The 26,011-nt window shown below is 35.3% G+C and overlaps 1 protein-coding gene across 2 annotated transcripts; it reads right to left on the bottom strand.

Annotated features, from left to right (window-relative positions):
- On the bottom strand, positions 12,651 to 25,326 carry RERGL (RERG like). Of its 2 annotated transcripts, XR_001303542.2 has the most exons (6): positions 24,763 to 25,326; positions 23,583 to 23,639; positions 19,694 to 19,767; positions 18,630 to 18,778; positions 14,776 to 16,032; positions 12,651 to 13,779 (listed from the first exon to the last, which is right to left on the bottom strand). XR_001303542.2 is itself a non-coding variant. In XM_005655665.3 (5 exons), exons 1-5 carry the CDS (start codon positions 24,812 to 24,814, stop codon positions 15,750 to 15,752), a joined length of 615 nt encoding a protein of 204 aa, XP_005655722.1. In that variant the 5' UTR covers positions 24,815 to 25,326; the 3' UTR covers positions 12,651 to 15,749. The 2 variants fall into 2 exon arrangements, 1 of the variants encoding a protein (XP_005655722.1); XM_005655665.3 differs by having other exon boundaries at positions 12,651 to 16,032.

Genomic DNA, 26,011 nt, shown 5'->3' with positions numbered 1-26,011 from the left:
AAGTTATTAGGAACTGAGATTACTCTTCTTTTTTTTCTTTTGACCACACCTGAGGCAGGCGAAAATCTGAGCCAGGGATGGAACACATGCCACTGTAGCAACCTGAGGCACAGCAATGATGCCAAATCCTTAACCTACTGAGCCACCAGGGAACTCCAAGGTCAGTCTTCTAATAAAGAGACGTAATTGATCCTGAGGGAAATTGTCTTCATTAATTTTAAGAAAACCGTATCAGCAAATTTATACCAGGTTATGAAACTGAAATAAGGCTTAACAAACAATTTGAAATCAGATTCACAAAATGCCACTCTCTGAAATAAATGTTCACAAAAATATAGACAAATCTTTCCAGAAATGTATCCTTAAGAGATCATTTCTGGACAGCGCATGATAATGAGGACTGCTTAATCATCATGATTCGTCAGTGCTTCTCTAAAAATTAAGATACTATCAAGTCTTTCAAGAAGTAATATAAGTTATTGTAAGTTTTCATAACAAATGAAAACTACCAAAGAAAGAGAGATGAATTTTCCATGGAAATGACTGTTCAAATCTATCTAGAAGTTTGGTCCTTATATGGAATATAAATTTGGACACGAAGTTCACTTGGGAAAGCCAAACTAGACAACACTCATTAAATGATTTTTCCTACTTGTTTGTATGCATTGTGAGGACTGGAATTGTGATTAAAATTATGGGCTATGTGAAAGCAAGTGTGTTTATGCTATATGAGTACAACAATGATATTAGAGACCCTCCTGGATTCCATGTTAACACTCTCAGATGGTTTTCTTCCTGCCTTTTAAAATTCTCATTTCTCAGCCTCCTGAGAGAAGGGTGATCTTATGTCCTGGCTGTTTTGGGTCAGAATCCATCTCTACCTATCACCTCCCTGCAATTATCACTAATGTCTCTTTCATTCTCAAGTTACCCTGTTTGGAAAATATATTATGTGGATACTCTTAGTTGTTTCCTCTTATTTCTGTTATCACTCTCAATATTTCTGTACTAGCCCTGTTTTTCTTCTCACTATACTCAAGTCTCTGGACCTTAGAGTCCATTCATAAGACTGAATTTCTTCATTGTAATCTGACTCTCCAAACTATAATGTTATATACATTTATATCCTGACTCCAAAATGTTATATTCATCTCCTATTGGACATGCCTATCTGGATGTTTCAGAGGCATTGTACACCCGGTATCTAAAAACTGAATGGATTCTCTTTCCTCTCTGACCCACTCTTATTATATTCATTAGTGCCAGTGAAAAACATCATAATCCATCATCTCCATCTTCCCCTTCTCTTTTGTCATAGAAGCAACCAACGATCCTATCAATCCTATCCAGAGAAGGGTGATCTTATGTCCTGGCTGTTTTGGGTCAGAATCCATCTCTACCTATCACCTCCCTACAATTAATACTAATGTCTCTTAGCTCCTGATGTAGCTCCCTATTCTGCTGCTTCATTTTTTTAGACAGAGTAGCATAGCAGTTAAGAATACTGCAGCTGAGTCAGAAAGATGTAGCTCTGAATCATTGTTACCATTTACTAATTATATGAAGTACTTAATTACTCCAAATTCAGGTTTTCTGTTTTGTCTGGATAAAGATGATAACAGCTATCCTGTATGTCATAGAGGAGTTTTAAAATGTAAGTGAGAAAATTCTTACAAAATACTTTTCCTGGTTCAGTAAATGTTAGCTATGACTATTTTTTGGGGGGGGGGGCTGTGCCCATGGCATGTGGAAGTTCCCTGGCCAGGGATCTAACCCATAGTGCAGCAGTAACCAGAGCCACAGGTGTGACAATTTTGGATCCTTAATCCACTGAGCCACCAGGGAACTCCTAGCTATGGTTTTTAATATTGTTAATTATTATTAGTTCAAGTCACTACCTTCTCGTGACTAGATCATGGCAACCACCTCCTGACTCTGATTTCCCTGATTACATTCTTTCTTTCATATTGCTCTCCTTTACATTGCAGGTAGAATAATATCTCTAAAACACAAATTTGCACACATTACTCACTTACCCAATGGCTACCCATTAGTTTCAGTGTAAATCTGAAACCCCTAATCACCATTCCTAAGCCATTCTTGATCTGCCACCTGTTCATCATGCCCCCTTTTGTTCTTGTGCCCTTCTTTAACAAAATTATATGCTTGAGTGTGCCAAGAATTACTAAAGAGTATATTTAAACTGATTCTTATCATATACCACAAATTTTCATTTAGTAAATCCAGGGTGGAGCTTAGGATTCTGCATTTTAAATTAAATTTGCCTCCTTATCAACCCCCCAGAGATTCTGATGCAGGAACACAACTTCAGAAACCTTAGACTGTGTTGTATTATACTCCAAAAGCCCTTTTCAGCACTTTTTGCCTAATTACCTCTTATTTTTTTCACTCACCTTAGAAGTCACTGTTTTTCAAGGAAGCAGTAATATGTGGCTTCTTTTAATTCTATGCAGAAAAGCAGACTTCTGATATTAACTTGGTCTCTTACACAGGTTTTCCTTTTGAGAAGATAAATCATTGAGTAGTTAAAAGAAACTATATTTCTCAGTTTATATTAATATTTGTCATCCTAGTGCATGTGTTTCTCATGAGTTTGGTCAGCGTGAATAAAATGTTCCTGAAAGCTGAACACTACCTGACAAAGCAGTAAAACCGAGATAATCAGTATTTAGAAATAAAGAGTAGATCCTGAAATAAAGGATGTTATGTAGTATCACCTAAAAATAAAACAAAAAGAACACACATCTGTCTAAAGTTTGGTTTATTTTCAACAACATATGCGTTGAAACACAACTGTTGTCTCTCTGCAGCCAGTGGCTTTGTATCTTCTGTCGTTAAAAATAGCATTTCTATTTACTGGAGTACTTAGCCATTTAATTTAAGACATAAGAATTAAGGTAACTAATATTATTTGTTGTTATTTTTCCCCTTTTACAACAAGAGCCATCCCTTTTATGCTCTTATTTTATTTTAATTTTACTTTTTGATCTGTGTGTTCATTTTCCCTCAGGCCATAGGCAGTTTGATAGGCAGGGACATGTGTGTGTGTATGCCTGAGAGAGAGAGAGAAAAAAAAACTTGTATCTGTGTGATTTATTTTTTTAAACCCTTCCCAGTAATATCAGTAAGATTTTGCTTTTTTTTTCTCCCCATATTTGACAGATATAAACATGAAGATAAGAATCATGATAGGCTGTTGAATAGTTTATCTGTTTGTAGTTTAGCTTCAAATATATGACTCTAAATTTCAGAATAGATACATCACTTGGCGTAGTTCAGATAATTGATTCATAAGTCAGCTACATCAGGCAGGTTTTGATGGTATCTTTATAAATAGGCCAGAGCTTTCAAATGCCTGATCATATCTCTCAGGCTGACATGAAAGGCATTTAGAGGTTGGAATATGCTACTGGTACAACTTGTATTCTAGATACAGCTCATGAGGCCTATTAACTTCCTACGGTACAAGTAACAAAATACCACCGAAATGTAATAAATTGAATGATAATACTGGAAAAGCTTTTCTAATTGTGTTTTAAAGGAGCAATGTGAGATAGGACTTTTACAGTAGATGTTTAGAAATAAAAGCACAAGCAATTTTAATACATTTAAAACAAAAAAGCAGGCATAATAATAAAATAAGCGGATTAAAATGTCCAGAGACGTAGCCCCCAGTGCATGTGGCTAAGATGGTTTCTCATCCATATGTGAGTCAGATGGAGCCTGCCTTTGCAAAATGCATTCACTCAGTCTGTCTTCATAATTCCAGATGCCTGCACACACACATCTTTTATCCTAAAATTGGGTAAAGGATTAGGAATTTGCATAGTGAGATATTTGTCAGACAACTGGAAACATACAAGATTCTGAGCTAGAAGTAGTATATTAGACAAATTTATTTGGTCATTCTAATCAGATCTCCTGCACACATTATAAATTTCTTATATTTTTGACAACTACTGGGGCCAAGCATCCTATACTACATATTATGCATCATTTCCCCCCTGACTGCTGCCCTATCCTGACTTTCTGGTCAGTTCTCATGTACATGGAGGATTTTCTTTTTCCTTTTTTTTATTTATTAGTTTTTTTTTAAGCTTGAAAAAATACTTTGTTTCAGGTACTGTTCCCCCATCCCACTCAGTACCACAAATATAAGAACACAACCCTATAATCCTAGAAGATATATATATATCCATTTGAAGAAAGCCAGAATATGTCACCCCAAAAGATGCCACTTGGGCATTTTGAGTATTTTGACTGCAAGGCGCTCAGCAGATGAGAGAAATACACTCGGACCCCCCTCTTTCTTCCAAAAAGTTCCTCAGCAAATATGCACAACAGGAAATACACTGGGGGAGAAACCCTAGAGTGTCTCAAATTTTGGAGTGTTAGTTTCAGAGGAGAAGCTCTTGAAGTACAAAGCCCAGAATTGCATGAACCAGTCCATAAGTCTTCAAGTGCCAGATGTGCCAGGAGAACTTCCGCTGGAGGATGGAGCTGCCCACATGGGGATATGCCCTACAAGTGTTCTTCCTGCTCTGCTCGCATCAGTTGGTAAAGAAGACGTTCATGCAGAGTCATGGAATCAGGCTGCTTGGAGCCCCCAAATCCCATACCTGTCCCACCTGTGCTAAGTGCTTCCTGTCCCAAAGGGAACTGCATCTGCACCAGGGTTTTAAGAACCATGGGAGGAGCTGTTTGTGTGCATCTTAAATGGCCTGCAGATGCACATCGAGGCCAAACATGTGAATTAGAGGTCAAGTGTCTGCACTTGAATATGCATGCAGCCATGCCTTTACTCAGAAGGCAATCTCAACATACACCTGAGCAGGCACATTAGGCCAAAAGCCTTTCCAGTGCCACCTCTGTGGCAAGACCAGGAACCTAAGCTGGACAGGACAAACATAACCACACCCACACCCACACCAGTGAAAGGCCAACAGCCTCTGAGTTCTATCCACAGTGCAGCACCTAGCAGAGCCCCCAGCTGGAGGCACGTGGCCAGCTGCCACCATGAGGGTGCCACCAGGAGGGGTCCACTTGGGCAGATCTGTGGGAAGACCTTCAAAGCGGTGGGCCAATTGCGTGGGCAGGTCAGAAGGCACAAGGGAATGAGGAAGTTCAGATGCACTGAGAATGGCTCCAAACTCACCCAGTGGGCCCACTGGTGGAGGCACGTGGAGTTCGATGACTGGTGCAGAACTTCAACCCACAGCAGCACAAGCTCCTGCCCCTGGTCACTGAAGACCAGATGATGGTGGCGGTGGTGGTGGTGGCGGTGGTGGTGGTGGTGGTGGGTTCAGATGAAGTCCAGGTGAAGTCCCTGGCCCAGGCTGCAGGGCTTTGCAGCTCCCCACTCCTTCCCAGTAAAGATTGTGTGAAGAGGGGAACAGCGCCAGCAGGAGTGTCTTGCAGCCCTAGCTCATCCACAAGGCTGTCATTTCTGAGTATTGCGACCTGTAGCCTCCCCTGACCACCACAGCCCACTTGGCCCTGGCCCCAGATAAACAGGGCTTTGGACTTGAAAAAAAAAAAAAAAGTATTTTATTTTTCTTCAATTTTTTATGTATACCTTCACTACTTTGCTCAAAATATCTCAGGAATTCTGTACCTAACTTCCATTTAAATATCCACCCTCCTGCCACCTGCCTGTCCTTGGTAGCTTGATTTTTCTCTATATTCCTTAGGCACTCAACATTAACATAACATCCTTTATCATTTACCTATTTTGTTGGTCATTGTCTTTCCATTAAAATATAAGCTTTGGAGTTCCCTCTGTGGCCCAGTGGGTTAAGAGTCTGACCACAGCAGCCCAGGTCCATGCGATGGTGTAGGGTCTATCCCAGGCCCAGCACAGTGGGTTAAAGGATATGGCGTTGCCACAGCTGTGAAATAAATCTCAGCTGCCAACTTGTATTCAATGCCTGGCCTGGGAACTTCCATAGTTCCCCATGCAGCCAAAAAAAAAAAAAAAAAAAAAAGAATAATAAAATAAAGTAAATAGGAGTTCCCGTCGTGGCGCAGTGGTTAACGAATCCGACTAGGAACCATGAGGTTGCGGGTTCGATCCCTGCCCTTGCTCAGTGGGTTAACGATCCGGCGTTGCCGTGAGCTGTGGTGTAGGTTGCAGACGCGGCTCGGATCCCGCGTTGCTGTGGCTCTGGCGTAGGCCGGTGGCTACAGCTCCGATTCGACCCCTAGCCTGGGAACCTCCATATGCCGCGGGAGCGGCCCAAGAAATAGCAACAGCAACAACAACAACAACGACAAAAGAAAAAAAAATAATAGTAATAATAAAATAAAGTAAATAAAATAAAATATAAACTTTACGAAAATATGCATTTAATATATTTCATTTACTGCTCTATCTCCAAAGCTTAGGAGCTGACCCATAAGAGATTATTGATAAACACCCATTGTTTTATTTGTTTTTTAAAAGAATATATGGAGTTCCCGTTGTGGCACAGTGGTTAACGAATCCGACTAGGAACCATGAGGTTGCGGGTTCGATCCCTGGCCTTGCTCAGTGGGTTAAGGATTTGGCGTTGCCATGAGCTGCGCAGTAGGGCTGCTCGGATCCTGTGTTGCTGTGGCTCTGGCGTAGGCCGGTGGCTACAGCTCCGATTCGACCCCTAGCCTGGGAACCTCCATATGCCTCAGGAGCTGCCCTAGAAAAGTTAAAAAAAAAAAAAAATGTGTTTTATGTTTGTAAGTGCAAAGATAAGAATGAAAAAAACACACCAAATTAATAATACTGAAAATTCTGGGAGTGATCATTTGAGCGTGGTTTAGGAGAACTATCACCACTTTTGCTCTTTATGCTATTACATTATTTAAGCATTCTCTACTTATTAACAACATGTATTTCCAACAAAAGAATACTATAATAAAACTAAACAGTAAAAAATAATAGCACAGTGCCTGCCACACAATATGCATGCAAATATTTTATTCAGTAAGTATGTTATGGGCTCCTACCATGTGCCAGACACTGTGGTAAGACCCCTGGGTAGATGGTAGTGAAAATGAACCACAAGAAGTACACTTTCTTGGAGCTTGAAATATGTAATATGGTCTGTTCATTGCCTAAAGATTGCATTACCTTCTACTGTTTATAAATTTACATGTATGTTTATGAAAAAATGGCATGCTGATTTCCAGATTGCTTGGAAAAGGGCACAAGGGCTGTTTCCAGAATGCTGGAAATGTTCTATATCATGATTTGACAGCAGTTACATGGGCGAATACAGTTGTTAAAATTCACTGTACTATGCGTTTAAAATATGTGTGTTTTATTGTATGTAAACTATTTTAATCAAAAATGCAGAAGTATATATACTTTGTTTTCCAAATTATAACACCTGGTTTTACAGAAAATTAGGGTGAGGGAATCCATATTTAAAATAAAAAACTAATAGATATGATTGATAATATTTGGGATTTAATTTAGATCAAAAGATAAAAATCTATAGAAATAAGTAATAATGATACACTGAGATTTTTTAGAATGGATAAAAAATTTGACTATGCATGTCAGCCTAATTAACTCTTTCGGTATTTGTAAATGGGAAATAAGCTTTAGTTATCCTTTGATTACAAAAGCAATTCTTGTTTATTTACAGAAAAATTGAAGTCACAGAAAGAAAATCATCCAAGGGCTAACAATCATTTGGCAAATTCCTTTGTCAGGATTCCTTTCCAGGATTCATTTGTATATAAATGAAATCATACTTACCTATACTTTTGTATTTTGTTTTTATATTTATAGACATCTCCTCATAAAATTAAAACCATGCGTAGGCATGATTTTAAATGTGTGATTATTTTCTGTGGGAAGGAGGGAGTGTTGTTTCGTGAAGAGAGCAGTATAGATTCAGCTACATTCAATTCTGAATCCCAGTTCAGGCAATAGCTGGCCTTTAACCTTGGTTAATCTTTTTGTCTGTGTTGAAGTGTGTAAATGATATACTAAGTTACACAAAATGAGATAACAACATCTTCTTTGCAGTCACTTTTATGTATTTATTTAAAGCATCTAGCATTGTGCTTTGTATCTAGAATGTACTCAATAAGTGTTTGTATAGTTCACATACTATAATTATTTTAACCCTATTGTTAGACAATAATGCTTAAAATTTTCTCTGCTTTAATGGCATCTACTTGAAATAGTCTGTTTTTCTGATTAGCCTTAGTCTAGATTTCTAGATTTGTCCATTTTGTGTTCCTGATGATAAATAATATCACATATATCTTTCTATGCATATAATTAGACTTATCACAGTTTCTTTTATATTCTAGTTCTTAAGCTCTTAATTTTGTTTATTTCGTTTATTGGAATTGACATCAGTAATCTTTTAGAGTTGAATTGGATTGAAATTGGTAGTCCTTTAGTAATTCTAATTAAGTATATTTTTAGAGCATTTGCATATTTGAAAATATCTCTAGTCATAGTTCAACCAGCATTTTTGTCTTTATAACTAGAGTTTTGCAGAACTTTCCCTCAAAACTCTTTAGACTTTTCACTATTCTTAACTAACTTATCACATAGTTGAAAAGAAATTGAAGCCTCGCTAAAATTTTCCATTAATTTTTTACCTGCTTCTTTCTGGGAGATCACACTCTAATTTTTTCTCTTTTTCTGAAATACACTGAATCATATTTGAGATGTGGGATTCTGTCTTCTTGAAAGATTGTTGTTTCTACTATAGATTTCTGAGTTTATATTGCAGAAATACGTGTTATTATTTTAGGTTAGATTCTAACCTACATGCCTATAATATTTATCTACATTATAATATGCTTTTTAATATATTCTTTTCTTTGTCCTTCTTTGGATTCTTTTAAAAAAAGTCTCTTGTTTTATATCAGTGTCATTTAACTGATTTTCTGTAAGGCCAAGTCAACTCCTCATTGCCTAAAATCCAGGTTTAAAAGTCTATTCTAAACTTCCTATTTATTTTTCATTTTAAAAATTATTTTCAGATATATACTTTCCCATTTCAGATTAATATTTCTGTATTTTTGTCTTAAGCAATATTTTCTTTTCTTTTTTTGGGGGGGAGGTGGGCTGAGGGCCACACCTGTGGCATATGGACGTTCCCAGGCTAGGGGTTAAATTGGAGCCAGAGCCACAGCCACAGCAAGGCCAGATCCGAGCTGCGTCGGATCTACACCATGGCTGGAGCAATGCCAGATCTTTAACCCACTGAGTGAGGCCAAGGATCTAACCCACATCCTCATAGATACTAGTCAGGTTTGTTTCTGATGAGCCACATTGGGAACTTCTTGAGCAATATTCTCAAATCCCCATTATTATTAATGTGTATGTATGGTAAGGACATTTAACTGTTTTATGTTTCTTGATCCCTAGAAGAGGAAAGATATTCTATGGTCTTATTGGCCAATATATGGTGCTCTTCTTTTATCCTTAATAATTATTTTGGAAAGGGATAGTGTAGCCGTCTCGAATCTCATACTTGAAGTCTGGTTGTTGTGCCTATCTCAGCATAATTTCTATATGTAATCAGAATGATTTGGTTTGGCTGTGCTTTATTGAGGTGGGAGGTGGTTCCCAAATTCACTGTCTTCTCATTTCCAGGGAAGAGAAGACATGCAATGAATAATATGACACAATTTTTTTTTCTCTATTTTTGACAAATGCTAGACATGAATAATTCTAAACCACGGCTGTTTGAGCTCCTGGCCCAGTATTTCCAACAACCAAATCTCTACTTCATCTGTGTTAGCCTTTATCCATGAGTACAATACAGACTAAGAAACAGTTTGCCACTACTGCTTTTCTTATTTTTCTAGCTATGAGTGTTTAAGGGGAGACGATGTTGGTAGTGGTCCTGAGTGATAGGAGATAAGGGGTATGGTTATTTCACAAAATCATTCTCTTGGAGGGAAGGGACAGATGGCCTGTTTTTTGGTTGGGCAAAGCTTGTCTGCAGCTAGGACCTAAGAAAAAGATAATATAGGCAAACTATGCATTTTCATTCCAGAAAGTAGCACAAACATAGCTATGATTTTATCTCTCATTTCAATTCTCAATTCAGTTAGTGAAACACTGGATTTCTGATATATGAAATGTCAATGCTATTATAAACTGTCATTCTTCAAATTAAAAAATAGAACTTTCACAGAAAATTGTGAAATAGCAGATTCAGTCCTCTTAACTCATCAATGTCTCAATTAAACCCCCATGATTAAATAATACATGCCTACAAGTGTCCAAAGTTCTGGAATAGATATCACTTACTGGTGGTTCTGTAAAGGTAAAATAAAATCATTAAAGTTACATTGTTTTAAATTTTCTTGTAGATGAATTCAATTTCTTTAAATATACTTAATAAAAAATATCATTAGAGAGAGATAAATATAGGCCTATAGATATATAGTGTAGATATACAGTATATCCATAAATACAGACATGTTTTAGTCTACACATACGTTTATCTTCAAAAAGATGTTATTAAGAAAGCAACAGTCATTTAGAATGACCAAATTCCATAATTTTTAAGCTATTTTTGAGCAAGTTTTGCACCAAACCTCTCTTATTGTGAGGAATGATGAATAAAATAGAGACTTCTTTTACTTAAGGCTTCAAAAATCTTCTGATAAATTTTAACCAGCTGGTTATTGTTTATAATTGTTGCTTGAACAAACTAAAAACATTCTATTGCCAACTCAACCTAAGAATTTTAACCCTAAATATGTTGGAGTGTAGAAATAACCCCAAATCTTGCACACCTAAATAGTTTATTACCTTAAAGTTATATCTGGAAAAATATAAGTTTAATATTTTTGGAAATTTTTTATGTGCGTAAATTGTTTAATACTCATTAAAACTGAATTGACAAAACAACCAAAACTGAGTTGTTAAATACTCAGTCTCATAAAGTGATCTAAAAACTACAGTGGTAACTCATGGTCATACTTCCACATAATAGCAAGTACTATTACTCATCTTCAATTTTCTGTTTTTTTCTTAATTCTTTGTCTTAATTTTTCCAGAATTACTAAAATATTGGTCTGTTTTTTGGTTGGGCAAAGCTTGTCTGCAGCTTACAATTTTCATCTGCTAATTCCCTCCATAGAGACCTAATAGTTTCATTCTTAAAAATAAATTTAAATTATATCTGCACAAAAAAAAGAAGGAAAAAAATGTGTTTGGTGGTTTATCCATTTGAAGATTATGATGAACTTCTTCTTTTCTTTGAAATAATATGTTGTCACTGTAAAGTATATTCCCGATTTATAGTACCTTTTTTTTCCTTGGGAATTCAAAATACTTTAAATAATTTGGGCCTTGCCTGATTCTCCTACAGTTGTAGAGTATGACTGATAACTGCCTTTAGAATCCCTAATAGCTAAATTACAATTATTATGCAAAGTCCTACAATAGACAGTTATATGGATTGTTAAATGACTTTGCCTTTTTTGCAAACTATAATCATTTTCCTTTATTAGCTGAAGGATTTCATAATTTAAGGAAGATGAGAAACCTATAAGTCACGCTTTCAAATAAGGAACATGGATATTGCAAACATTAAATTCCCCCATAAAAACGTTAAGGCATCATTAAACTAGGTTCAGATTAATACAATTCAGTCAACTCTAGATAGATATCTCCCATAATAAGCTGACACAATACCTAGTGATCTAAGATGTAAAATATTTTACTACAGCCAATTTATAAACCTATAAAACATACAGGTATCATTCAACTTCTTTATTAATAGTGCATGCCTGGTATTAAATCAAAACCATTTTAAAGGCCCCTCCCCTTTGTCATTCCCTTCCTCAGCTGTTGCCCCTCATTATGTGTTATCTCATTGAAGCTCATCCAAAGTGAATGACAGCATCTTTTTTTACTAGAAGCAGCATGGGCAATTCCCAGCCTAGTGCTACAGCTTAACTGTCTTTGAGATTTATAGACACACTTGCTATCTTCAACCTACAACATTCTATGGCTTAATGTTGATGTGTTTGTTTCTCTATTGTAAGTAAATGTGGTTTTTTTTTCACTTTGAAAAACTGCAATTTATTATTTTTAGGTTTTTTGCAAATTGCTTTACATGTGAATTATAAGAAAAATGATATTGGAATAATTATAGTGTAGACAATTTTGAATCAGGAGGATCCTTTTCTTACCCTGTTTTTGCCCAGTAAGAAAGGCAAACATTTCCTATCGGCTGGGTAACTGAGTGTTTAATGAATTATCCGTTCTGGTTATTGCCACATAACAGCTCCTGTCCCCAAACAAGAATATATACTATGCTCACAAATATGCAAGTGGGGAAAACTCGTCCCTGCCTTACTTGGCATCAGCTGGAAGTGTTCTAGGTTAGAGGCTGAAATCACCTGAAGGTTCATTTGTGTATTTGGTGGTTGTGTGATCACTGACCCCATGTGGTATCTCTGGCCTGGTGCTTTCAAGGCAAACAGATTTGTCCATGCTGATTCTGACCTGTGTAGAGTCCCACGAAGAGATGGGGGCTTTCGCTCTTTTCCAACCTGGTCTTAAATATTCTACCTCTTACTTCTACCTCATTCCATGTGTTAAAAGGGAGTCAGCAAGGATAATCCATAATCAAGGGGAGGGGAATTAGACTCAACCTCTTGATGGAGAAGTATCAAAAATGCACACACATGTTTTAAAACTGTCACATTATAAAAGGATACATTAACCCAGCACTTTAAAATATCACTCTGGAAAATAATAAATCGTTCATTTCTAAAGTTACCTCACAGAAATTCTTTTTAAAATGTAAATTATTTTTGTTTAATGTAAAATAATTTTTTCAGCTTTAAAGAGGTATAATTGACAAAGCCATAATATATTTAAAGTGTACAATATAATAACTTCATATAATGTATACATTGTGAAACAATTGCTACATTTAAGTTAATTAAGACATCTATCACCTCATATAGTTATCTTTTTTTTTTCTGGTGAGAATGCTTGTTCTTATAGAATGCTATGTTCCATAGACTCCTTGTCACCAGATGTGTAATCTCAGATAATCTTGCTAAAAAAAGCAAAGTGTAATAAAGAAAAATAAATATATACAAATATGAGTAATATTCTTAATGGAGAAAATCTGAACTCTGACTCATCACAGATATATATGCATGGATTAAGCTGTGAAAGAATTTTCATTCCACTTTGACAGTAGAGTCCTCATATATAACGTGGATAAATATGTTATTTTTAATGCAAAATCATCTCCCTAAAATATTTCTTTAACTGGGAAAAGAATTTTAAAGATTGAAGATCAAATCTCTAAAACTAGGATTACTCAAGAGACCAATTAGAACAAAATAAAACTAAAAAAGTTTAAAGTATAAATGATTAAACTGAAATATATGTACATATACATATACTTACATAGTCAATATTAAGATTATAAAAGATTAATAAAATCTCCATAAGTAATCGACCAAAAATGTATCACTGAAGTTACTGGAATAACTATACAATAGAAGTTTATTACTCCTTTACCAAGCAATCTAACCTGAATGTTCTTAGTGATAAGAAACTTGATGTGTTAGTAACAGGCAAAGGAGGACTGGGCTTCATTACAGTTCTGCACAGAGGCAACCATGAGGCTCATCGGGGAAAGGAAATTATCCCATTTACCAGAGCTTCAAAAAATATGTTTCACTGTGTACCTCTTAAGGCAGGAAAGGTGTAACGTGGTTCAGAGTTCTGGGCAGTGATCAATGGGTTTGCCATTTGGTCAGGGGTATCTGTAAGAGGTAAGAGAGGAAGAACAGCAATGAGAAGGTCCAGAGAAAAAGTTTGTGAATGGATTTCTCAGAGAGGGTATGACACCTACATATCTTTGGATAGCATTTTAATGCCCACAGAGAGCATCACCCAATGAGAATTCACTTCACAACCAAATGAACAGGATGAACTGCTCTACTGCTCTACTTTTCTTCTTGACCACCTTTGTGTTTAATGTAATGGGCCCATGATAACTGTGGCCTTGATGGCAGGGATGGAAGCAATATAGCTTCTAAGCAACATAGCTTCTATATTGCCCCAATATAGCTTCTAAGTTTCCAACCAACTGGTATCAGAAAGGGAGCCTCTACCCTGGATACAGCACTAATTTCTTGGGGGGCTGAGTGGACAAATGGGTTAACAGGTTAAAAAAGCTTTGGGTTAAATGCTGACAATCAGATTCTGCTGTCCGAGGATTCTATCATCTGCATTGATATTGAGGAGTGCAGTTCAATGGCAGTGTCCCTACTGTCAACTCTAACCTGTACAGCACAGTAGCTACAAAACTTGTCAAAGTTGTCTTTGCCTCCTCGCCACTGCATCTCTCACTTCCTTAGTAAAGAAACTTCCCCTGAATAGTCCAGAAAATACAGTCAGATGGTGGGTTCTTGGGTCCAACCTACTATGACAATTCTAACTCCCTCATCTTTATGAACATCCTGAGCTGTTTGTGTACTACCATGCAAAGTTCCCTTATTTCCACTCTTTTTACTCTAGGGCATCATTAAGGTTAGATTTCTAGGGAACAGAAAAGCCAAATGTTGGATTGTGACTCATGGTAAGCAAGGCCATGTCGATGAGATGAATTCTCTCCTGCCCAGCCTGATAGTCTGTCACCCTCCAGACTCTGGTCTACCACCGCCTACACAAGACCTTTCATGTGGTCCCCAGGTTAGCATGATACATGTCAACCAACTATGTACACAGCACTGCTTATACTCCCAGTTTAACCTCACCTATCAATGATTTGGCTGAAGTCAGGCTTAGGCTTGCAACTTGAAATCCAGCAGGTGCCACACCCAGCAAGGACAGCAGAAGTGGTTCAGCAGTTGCAGAGACGGACAGTTGACCTCTGAGGGAAACTGTACCCAATGTAATCTGAGAATGCCCAAAATGTACATTGTATCTAATACAGTATTTCTTTCAGAACAATAAGGCCTTCAAAGTTATATATCTATCCATAGGTTTTTACATTTTTTTCTTTCCCTATGATGTATGGATTTTTAAATGAACTGGAAAAAAAATTAAAAAAAACCCTAATCTAAAAAGGATCTTAGCAGTGTAAGTTAATTTCTCAGATAATTGCTCTTGTTGCCACAGCATCCAATAAGGAAAGGCAGATTTTTTTCAATCACAGACCAACTATAAACTATGTACTTAAGTGTAAGGAATTTAACTCCTTAAGGCCTTAGTTATTTGTGTAACTAATTTTTAAAAAATTGTATAATATCAAGTAACTCACTGGTTTATTATAGACACTTTAAAAATTAAATCTATGCATTTCTATTAAATAGATCAAGAACTTTCACAAATTAATAAATTAAGCCCTATCATATGTCAGCTATATAAATATAATGATGTATTTCATTAAAAAGAAATATAAATATAAAGGTAAACTGAGCGCTATAGAAATGCAGCTTAATAAAATTATGTAGACAGCATTTATCTGGCAAGGTAAACTGTATAGTAATCCACCAGTAGGTTATACTTTTGCTCTTTTGTAAAATAAAGGTTAAGTGTGAAATAAAGTGTATAAGATACAAACCACCAAAAAGGTAAACTATATATTTGAAAACACAGTTATGGTTCATGGTAAATCACTTTATCTGTCTAAGAGAATTTTTCAAATTGCATACAAAGGGTAAATGTAATTATCATACAAATATTTGAAACTTTCTGCTATAATAAATCCCCTAGGATCATATGTGTACTAGACAGATTTCCGTCTCTTTCCAAATACATTATTGATCAGTTTGGCCATTGATTTAGATCCACTGGGTCTTCTCTTTTCTTTGAGTCTGAAGTTTGTCAGGATGGCCTTGATAATTCTGTTAAACATCATTTCCACCTCCAGACACTGCTCTGCTGCAGACAGTTCACAGAATTGGCATCGGTTATCCAATGCCAGTTTTTGGCCTTCTTCCCAGCCAACCTCTCGCACGTGACAGAGATCTTGCTTGTTACCAACCAAAAGCACTGCTGATTCCATAGCTCTGAAATACAGATACACAATTCTTTGGCAAGACTATTTTTGGTGGTGGTGCAGTGCACACCTGCAGCATGCGTAAGTTCCCAGGCTAGGGAGTCAAATTGGAACTGCAGCTGTGGCCTACACCACGGCCACAGCAATGCAGCATCTGAGTCATGTCTGTGACCTACACAACAGCTCAGGGCAATGCCAAATCCATAACCCACTGAGTGAGGCCAGGGATTGAACCTGTATCCTCATGGATACTAATCAGGTTAGTAACCCTCTGAACCACAACGTTAACTCCCTTGGCAAGACTATTTTAACAACTCTTTTTTTATTAAGTAGATTTATATCAAAAAGAATTATGGACCAAAGGGGGGAAAAAAAAAGAAAAAAGAAAATAATACTGTGTGTGTAAGAGTGTTATTTGCGGTCATGTATGAGTATATCCTCATTTACTTGTGAAAATCATTTTAGATAAAATGTAGTAAATGACACAGAAACAACCAGGCTCTTAAAGTATAGGATTTGAAGTGGTAGAAACCTATTCCTGAATTATGGCTCAGTTTACTAACACCTCCCACTTTCAATTTTCTTATATGTTAAAAAATTGTAAAATAGTCCCTGTGACACAAACTGCTCATAGAGATTAAATAAAGATGCATATAAAAAAACCCAGTCCAGTGCCAGGCAATAACAGATGTTCACTATTATTTTTAATTTTCTTATCAGTTAAAAGAGATGGATTAATATCTCTTTCCTAATTGCACAATTAGGTAAAACTTTCCTAAGGAAAAATATCATTTAATACTCATTGTTTATTCTCTGTTAATATTCATTATAATATACTTTAAAGAAAATTTTACAATCTAGTGACCTTATACAATTTTTCTGTTTATTTAAGAAATATATTTTTTTGTTAAGGTAATGTCTTTGGCAAATATCAATATAATCTCCTTGGTCACAGTGTAACATTCCTAAAGCAGAGTTTCTTTTGAAGATACTAAGACTACTAGTCCTTAAATGACATGGAACTCCACCAAGATATCTACCATAAGGAAGAAATGGGAAAATGAAAGAAGTCTTAACTCTATCTAAAGAGATGTTGCATAGAAGCCACTAAAAGTCGGTTTCATTCACATGACAGTGTGACTAAGGGAAAAAGCATTGTATGTGTTGGGTTTCGTGGATATTAGTATTATCTTTTTCTATATAATTCAGAAAATTATTGTTCAGAATTAATGGGTAAGGGTAAGTGAAATATTTTGAAGGGTGAATCACTAATATCAGATATAATTTTATTAAACAATGCAATATTTTGCTTCCTATCCACAGATAATAGAGTTGGAAAGAGATCTGTTTATCTAGAGATTGAGAACTAGAAATACTCAAAAGCTATTTGGGCTATACATTAAGAAGATTGCCTGAAAAAAAAAAGTCATGTCAAACATAGGGATTTTTTACATATACATATGTTTTGACTATTCCTGAGTGGTTCTTTTACTTTGGAGGAATATCAAAGTAATTTTAACTACTCTCCCTTACCTAAGTCATGGTGGTTAAATATAAGGCATTTAACGCTTGAAACAATGGAGTTCCCTCAAAATCAGTAATATTATAGGAAATTAGAGATATGAATTACCTTAATAAAATCACATTCCTTTCTCCTACCATGTTTTCATCAGATTTATAATCAGAAAAAGGAGGTCTAGAGATTAAAGGGTTTACCCAAGGTCCATCAGATATAAACAAGAATTTACATCAACGGACTCCAAGGAAATTATTATCTGATGATTTCTTGATAGTGGGCATTTAAAATAGATAAATAAAGCACAGATATGAATTTTTAGGAATAATATTGTACTGTTTTTGCTTCCCAGATTAGAATGCTATTTTAGAATTTAAAAGCAAATCTGGTGAAGAGCACAAAGAATCCCTTACACCCGCATGTTGAACAAGAATAAATATTTTAAATGGAAAGGCTAAAACAATTTTACAAAAAGGAAAACAGAAGTGGGAAATTCATAGGTTTATGCTTATAGCTACTAATGCAAAAATAGTTTAAGGCATAGTTATAGCTTCCTTCTTGGTCACTTGTATCAACAACAATAGGGAATCTCTGATCAGCTCTTTATTTTAGGAGATGAAATGGAGAAAACTGTATTTCCTTCTTAGAATTGGTAATGGTTTGATTATTCAGTGCATTTTGTTTTGATAGACCAAACAATCCACTGACTAGGAATTGATGCCAAATGTAATAAATCTGGATTTATTTAGTATCCTTAACATTTTTTGTGGGAATGAAAAAGAAAGGTGAAAAGGGAACTATCTTTTATAGAGGACCATTATTTTGCAAGTGAGTGTCATGTTAACAATAGAAGCTGTCTTGTAAAATAACCATTTATTCGGGGCATGTAACTGTTTATGTCAGCCAGGATATAAAGGATTCTCTTTTTATTCCTTTTACTACATGTGTAACTCCTGTGGAATGGAAGGTGGATTGTTCAGGGCTGTTAAATTTTGTAATTGGAAGCCTGTATTAAACTCTTCCTAATGATGCTTACAGCTCTATGATGATTTACTAAAAAGAAAGGAGAGAGAAAAGAAACCATGCCTCACCTTTTACAATGACTATTTTGTGGCTCCCGAATTCTGTAGATCAGTGCTTTTGCATAAGCAAACGAAGACCTGTCACTGATGTCATACACAATAACAAACCCATCTGCCCAATGCAGCTCACTTGTGAGGGAAAATTTTGCTTTCTGCAGCTGAAAATAAACCAAGCATATTGACAGTGGTGGGATCTGACCCCTGTATTTTACACCTTAGACAGTTACTGAATGGAGACACTTTTTACCTGGAAGAGAATTCAGTAAGTCAAATTCTGATATTTTCTAAAACGTAGTTTCTTTCTTATCACTTTCTTTCTTTAATCAAAAGTGATTAAATTTTAAAATATAAAGAACAATGATAAAATTATATCTCTCTCATTTTACAACTTTTCTCTAAGAAAACATTTTTTTCTGAAAATTTAAGCTCTAATAATTGCCTTTTAAGTTAATACCCACAAACATGTTTTGAAAAGAGATAATATTTTCTACCTTTATTAGTAAATAGAATATGTGTTGATTGTTGGTACTATATTTAAATTGGTAAAAAAAAATTGACAAGGTTTAGCTAAAAAGATTTGAGGGATATTTTCCATACTCAAGAGAATGTGCTTCATGAAGTTGTTCTGAAATCTTGAACAGCTGACCATTCCTTCTCTTATTTATATAATTCTATTTTAAATATTTTTATATTTGAACAAATGAGTTTGTACTCAAAATCTTCCTTACTTAGGCTTTATTGACAGTGATTAGTTAGAAATGCAACTTTGCAAATATATAAACTGCATTTATGTCATTAAATATTAGCTTATGACGCCTCATGGTTGACCTCATAGAAATGTATTATGCATGCAGCCTAATATTGCTATTTTAAAGATATCTGTGATATGATAATTTGTTATAACTTTACAAAGATGCTAGATAATAGAATTTATAACACTAAAATAATCTCAAATTTTTTAATAATTAAAATTGAAAGTTACCTAAGTTTTAAGACTAGCAATTTCGCACTTAGCTTTGTCCAATTTTCTTCAAATTGTGATTAAAAAAATAGAAATGTTTTGTTGTACTTACCTGAGAACAAGGGTCGTATATTTCAAGATTCAATTGCTTCCCTTCCAAACACAAATATTTATTATAGATAGATTCTGAAAAATATGCATATACTCATTGTGAGTATGAAAATACTCCAGAACAAAAAAAATAGACATATCTGGATGGCAATCCTGTGAATTCAAACAGTCATATTTTAGTTGAGTAGTACAGTGGCTTTTCTTTATTGCTAGTGGTCAAAAAAACATATATTTACTAATACATATTTCTTACAAATGAACTTCACCACTACATCTATTCACCTATTCCCTTTTGTGCTTATGTACTTATTTTCCATTCTATTACTATGGATAAATTATCTGTGTTTCCATCTAAGGCTAATCCATTCACTATGAACTAGTTACCATAGTTACCATTTCTTCTGATCTACTGAAAGACATGGCTCCACTAATTCTACCTCTCTCTTCAGCATCATACATTATCCCTCTTTACTATATCATTTCTAACAGCAGAATTTCTCCTAATTTAACAACACATTAGAATCCCATAATCTCTCTCAACTATTGCTCCATTTCTCGGTTGACCTTTTGTTAAATACCTACCCCTCCTTCCATATCCAATTTCTCTCCTTCCATGATCTTCAAATTATTCCAATCAGGCTTTAACTCCACTTCTCTAAAACTGTTCTTATCAAGGTTATAGATTTAGACCCAGTGGAAATTTTGTATCTTGATCTTGCCTGATCAGTAGTGTTAATGTACTCGATCATGCCTGCCTCTTTAAAATGTTTCTTTCACATGGCTTTCAAGACATTCTCCTGTTTTGTTTCGTTTTTTCTTTACTCTGTGTTGCTTTGTGTTAATCTTTTTTGTTTGCCACAATATCTTCCCTCACTCCAAACATGAATCCAATTTATGGGTCTCTTCTCTATCTACATTCACTCCCTTACTAATCTCATCCAGTGAGAATCTTTATGTAACAATTATTGCTGATTAAAAACATACTTGTAGCTCAGACCTCTTCCCTGGACTCCCAACAACTACCACCATGGGACACCTCCATTTAGATACCTGAGAGACATCTCAACCTTAACATGCTTAAAACAGAACCTCTGATCACCCTGCAAAGACCACTTCTCCCGTAGTTTTCCATTTCATTAAATGATATATCCATAACTCTAGTTTTGCAGGTTAAAAGCCTTAAGGTCATCCTTGATTCTTACTTTATCTTATATTCTATACTTATTCTATTAAAAATTCCTTTTTACTGTATCTTCAAAGTATTTTTTGAATGTATCTGTCTCTCTTCACCTTCATTGCTAACGCTCTGGTCCAAGCCATCCTTATTTTTGCCTCTATTATTACAAAACCTCCTAATTCATCTCTCTGCTTTATCCTGTCCTTAACTGTCTGCTTGTGCCTAGTCTATTCTCAACCCAGGCGCAGAAGTGAATTTGTAGCCAGATCATGTCATTTTTCTGATCAAATCTCCCCATAGCTCCCCATCTCACTTAGATAAATGAAGTCTTTCAAGTGCCTGCCAATTTCCCTAGTTATCCAGTCTTCCATTAGTCCTATGATCTTGATAGTTCTCCACGGCTATTGTTACCGCATTCTCTCCCCTGGAGCCACAGAGTACTCCATACCATTCCTCACATTTTTCAGAAAGTTCCTTCCTCCGAACTTCGGTAACTGTTTCTTCTACTTGGAATGTAATTGCCCAGATACCTTTGTGGTTCAATTTTTACCACCTTCATGCCTGTTCAAAGGTCTCCTTCTCAGCAGGGCCTACCCTGACTGCCCTATTTTAAATTATTGTACACCTACACCACTCCCCTATGCTTTCTTTTCCTTCATAACATTTATCATCATAAGACATTATATAGATAGGTAGATAGATAGATAGATCGATAGATAGATAGATCGATAGATCGATAGATCGATAGATAGATAGATAGATAGATCGATAGATAGATAGATAATTAACTGAACCTTCCTTCCAGAATGTAAATCTTATGAGAGCTTGGATATTTGTCTTTTTTGTTCACTGTCATAGCCTCTCTACTTAGAAGAGTACCTGGAATGTGATAAGGTGTTCAATAAGTGTTTGTTGAATGAATGAAGGACTTCATTCCTGTAACTGTCCCTTCAGTGTTTTAATAAAAGACCTACCTCTCTCCAAAACTGCATACTGACAAAAAACCATGACCTATTCTGGCAAATCCTCTGTAACCCATAGTAGGAAGATGTAGCAGACATTTGGGAAGGCAAATTCAGAGGGTTAGGGATGAATTTATAATCCTTCTAGGTTACATTAAATGAAATTTGTAGCAGCTTCATTTAATCTTAAAATATGTTTTCAGACAGTTTATTCTAAACTTTATAGGTTCACTACTGTGATCCATAGCATTTCCTTCTAAGACGTTTAAAAATATCCACCCTTGAAACTCAAAAACTGCCAGCAGGGGTCACCAGCTCTTAACTTTTCAGAATTTTATTACCCCTTCTAAGCCTTCATTTACTAGATGGGGTCAATTTCTGCCAATTAGTCCTCATATAGTGGTGACCTTTTGCTCACTTGTCTTTTAAAAAAGGTCTTACATTTTTAATAGGGACGTAACAGCCAGAAATGTGTACCCTTCATTTGCTTATGTAACTATATGTTGTAAAAGTTAAGATGATGTATTTAATTTTTATTTCTGTTACTGTTTGTGTGTGTGTGTCTGTGTTGTTTTATTTGTGTTTTGTCTTACAGTTTTGTACATTTTTCATGCCTGACTCCTAAGTTGTGTGTTATGTTGACTTTTTTCACTGAGGTTTGTTGACCTGAGAAACGAAACAACAAGAATTTCTCTTTCTATGTATTTCTTTTTTCTATAATCGGTTTTCAAATACTTGCCCTAAAACATTCAAAATGTCGTGGACAGAAATACTATGTTGGCCACATGTAGGAAACAACACAATGCTACACATATTTTCTGAATACTTTAAAAGTTATTTTCTGAAGTACTCTAATAATGCTACCTCATGAATGAATGCTAAAGATTTTTGTGGTTCTTTATTTCTCAGGAAAAACACACTTGCAATCATAACTTCTTCTTACTCTAAGTATTATTGAACAAAAAAATAATTTCACTTTCTTCCAATTCTCATATTCCTTAAAAAAATCTTCGTTCCTGTTTTAAAAACAAAAACAAAAACCCTTCCCTGTCATGCCTTCGATTAGATAAGATATTAGCAGCATTATATAGATTAATTGCTGAGCCAAAAATATATTCAAACTTCTGGCAAAATTACCCACTTTTTATTAATTCCCCACAGTGGCATTTCCCATATGTCATGCTAATTCTGATCAAAATAACAAAAATTTATAGTAGAGTTAGTGAAATGATCCTAAGATTAAATCAAGGTGGCTTGGCATCTGTTTTAGAATTTCTCTGAAACTTACATAAGCAACCTAGATAATTATGAGATGATATTTAATCAAAGCATAAGTTTCCTATTTTCACATGGTTTTGCAATAAAAATAAGCACTTATTTTGTAGTTGCTTGTGCTTTTATAATTAAGTCTTTATCTTTGAACAGATGTTTTAATTTCAAAATTATTTCACAGCTTACTAAAAAATCCATACTCAGATGCTCTACAGTAATTGGTGTGTGGGGGTGTCCCAGTTTTAATGTTTTTCTAGTTCTAGATTGAACCAACTGGATTTCTAATCTATCTCACTTAACATCAAATTGAATACATTTTATCATAAAACATTTGATTCAAGTATTATTTGGGGATTTCTAACCAGAATACATGAATAAATAAGCTGCTTAAATGCAAAAATGGAAGATTCTATTAACTTATTTGATATTAATTATGATGTTGAAGTTTTCAGGTAAAAAATCCTAAAGTCATAACTTACCAAAATTAGAAGCATATTCTCCAATGAATCGCTTGGTAAGAAACCTTACTGTAAGGGCTGCAATAAAAAAAAAACAAGATAGATATAGGGTCTTGCCTGTTTTAGGAGACACTTAATTTAGTTATTACTTAAGGTTTTATATCTCAGTTCAAAAATTACCCAAGTATTCATGAAGACCTTAAAGCATTACTAAGTTATGGTCTAAATAATAATCAGGAAGATTTCCACCATACAACCATAAAAACTGGGAGGCTAGAAAGAAAGTAATCTTAGTGCTTAGTAATCTCTAGTGCTGCCCACTCAAATCACTGTGTAAATAATTCACGAATCCAAAGACGCATAAGACAACTCACCTTAGTAACAAAGACAGATTTCTCATTAAATCTGAGATGAAAGAACTATAACATCTCTTTCTTTTCTTTATCACATCAATTGTGCTGCATGATAATAGAGGCCAGGACAGTATCAAACATTTGCAACTGTTTAAAGAAATAGGGACTTCGAAATCCAGGCAACAGAGAAAGGACCTTAAGTGTTGGTTTATCTTATTGCAGCTCCTGGGTCTGGCCAGTTGTTAGATTCATTAAACTCAGGTAGCTCTTTTGGAAGCATCCTCATTACCATCATAAGGCAATCAAAACCAAACCAAATCAAAACAAAAATGTAGAACTAGGGTGTCCGGTGCTCAGTTCCCCTGCATTTAAAAAGCCATGCCTGTTCAAAATTTCTTCACCCCAGAAATGTGGCATTTAAAGATAATCCACCAGTCTCCAAGCATCTTCTCCACCCTTAGTCTCAGGGCAGAAGAATCTTTTCAAGGACATTGTTTGGCCACTGGTAGGTGTGTGGGTAAGTGTGTTGGAGCAAGAACTGTATAAGATAGTGATGGAGGGATTTCCTGTGATTCCTAGGAATTACAAACATCAGCAGAACAAGATACAAATTAATACCTAAACAGTTATCATCCTTAACTTGTATATAAATTTTATACATTATGAATTATATAACAGTTAATTGCATTGCTTGCTTATAGAATGAAAACACCTACTGAAAAATAATGGATAATTTTATCAAGTTCATTATATGTTAGATTATACAGATATACATATAAATCTATATCATGTCAATAAATTTCTCACTCTGTACTCTACACCATGCCATGGAAAACAACATCACTTACCAGATTTGCCTGTTCCTTCACCACCCAAGACAGCAAGCTTCACCTCATTCATCTTGCTTTTCTGCTCCTTCTTGTTCTGTCCTGTCTTCTGGAGCTATACTGATGTGAACCAAGCATGTGTTTTGAAAAATCCTTTTTATTATTGTTGTTCTCATTTCCCTAAGGCCAACTCCACCCCATACTCCTACCATCCAATAATAACTTTTCAAATATTTTCCTACAGTAGTTTCAAATATGTCCCACTAAAACAAAACCAAAAATGAAACAAAACAGTGGAGTTACTATTTACACAAAGGTGTTAAATTCTATTAAATTCTTAACTATTAGCTTAGCTGACTTCTCCTTTCATGTACCTGGAATCTACCCTCTCCTTAGACCTAGAAAAATAAAGTCTCTTCATTAATAGAGTTTTTGGGTAAACATTCCTATGAATTTACTTTGACTAGATCAGTTTTGCTTTCTCTATTAATATCTGAACCTACATCTTCTTGGGTTTCTTCTGTGAAAGACAAGAGGGGATAAATTAACCCAAACATGAAAAGAAATGAGAGAAGGAAAAGGACCTTGGATGTATTAATTTAGGGTTGATATCAATGCACATGAATATCCAACCCACATTTTTGGGTTGGATATTCTCTTAAGGAGAAATATGTACCCACCAGAATTTTGTTTTTCCAATGTCCTCCTTAATAAGTAACTTTTCTTTCTTTTTTTAAAAGTGTTATAGCAATAGACAACAGTAAGATTTCTGGAAAAAAAAAATAAAGCATCAGCCTCATGTTTAAATAGCAATAAAAAGGAACATGTCATGCTTCCTTATGTAGTACTTTGTAATTAGGAAAAAGAAAAGAAAATTTGGAAGAGGTGTCCGGACATAATTCACTCAGTTATGAAATACAAATGTAAATTTGATACAAAATTCTCACTCTTTTATACTTCTTTTTGTCAACTGTTTCTGCTCTACTCCAAGTCCCCACATTACTTTCTTCCCTTTCTTTCTCCCAATTTGTGTATGTATAACTTTGAGAGTTGAGAGAGGAGTACAACAACAAATAAAATAGTTCAACTTTAGTGGACTACATTTTGAGGCGATAAAGGAATTTCATTTCCCGGTTGGATCTATCACAGAACTACGTGCTTCTTAAAAATGAATTTATGGAGCTCCCTATGGCTCAGTGGGTTAAGGATCTGGTTGAGGCTCTGGTTACTGCTATGGCATGGCTTTGATCCTTGGCCCAGGAACTTCCCA

Source organism: Sus scrofa, chromosome 5 (genome assembly GCF_000003025.6).
Source record: "Sus scrofa isolate TJ Tabasco breed Duroc chromosome 5, Sscrofa11.1, whole genome shotgun sequence".
Taxonomy (NCBI): domain Eukaryota; kingdom Metazoa; phylum Chordata; class Mammalia; order Artiodactyla; family Suidae; genus Sus; species Sus scrofa.
Note: the sequence above shows the minus strand (reverse complement) of the source record. Positions and strands in the feature narration are given on the sequence as shown.

Bases quoted from the DNA above. Each gene is read 5' to 3' on its own strand.
- RERGL (XM_005655665.3), bottom strand. From the start codon at position 24,814: ATGAATGAGGTGAAGCTTGCTGTCTTGGGTGGTGAAGGAACAGGCAAA. The intron at 19,768-23,582 runs GTAAGTTATGAC...CATATTTTTCAG, and splicing joins AGAATATGCTTCTAATTTTG to AATCTATCTATAATAAATAT. The intron at 16,033-18,629 runs GTGAGGCATGGT...TCTGTATTTCAG, and splicing joins CAAAATAGTCATTGTAAAAG to AGCTATGGAATCAGCAGTGC.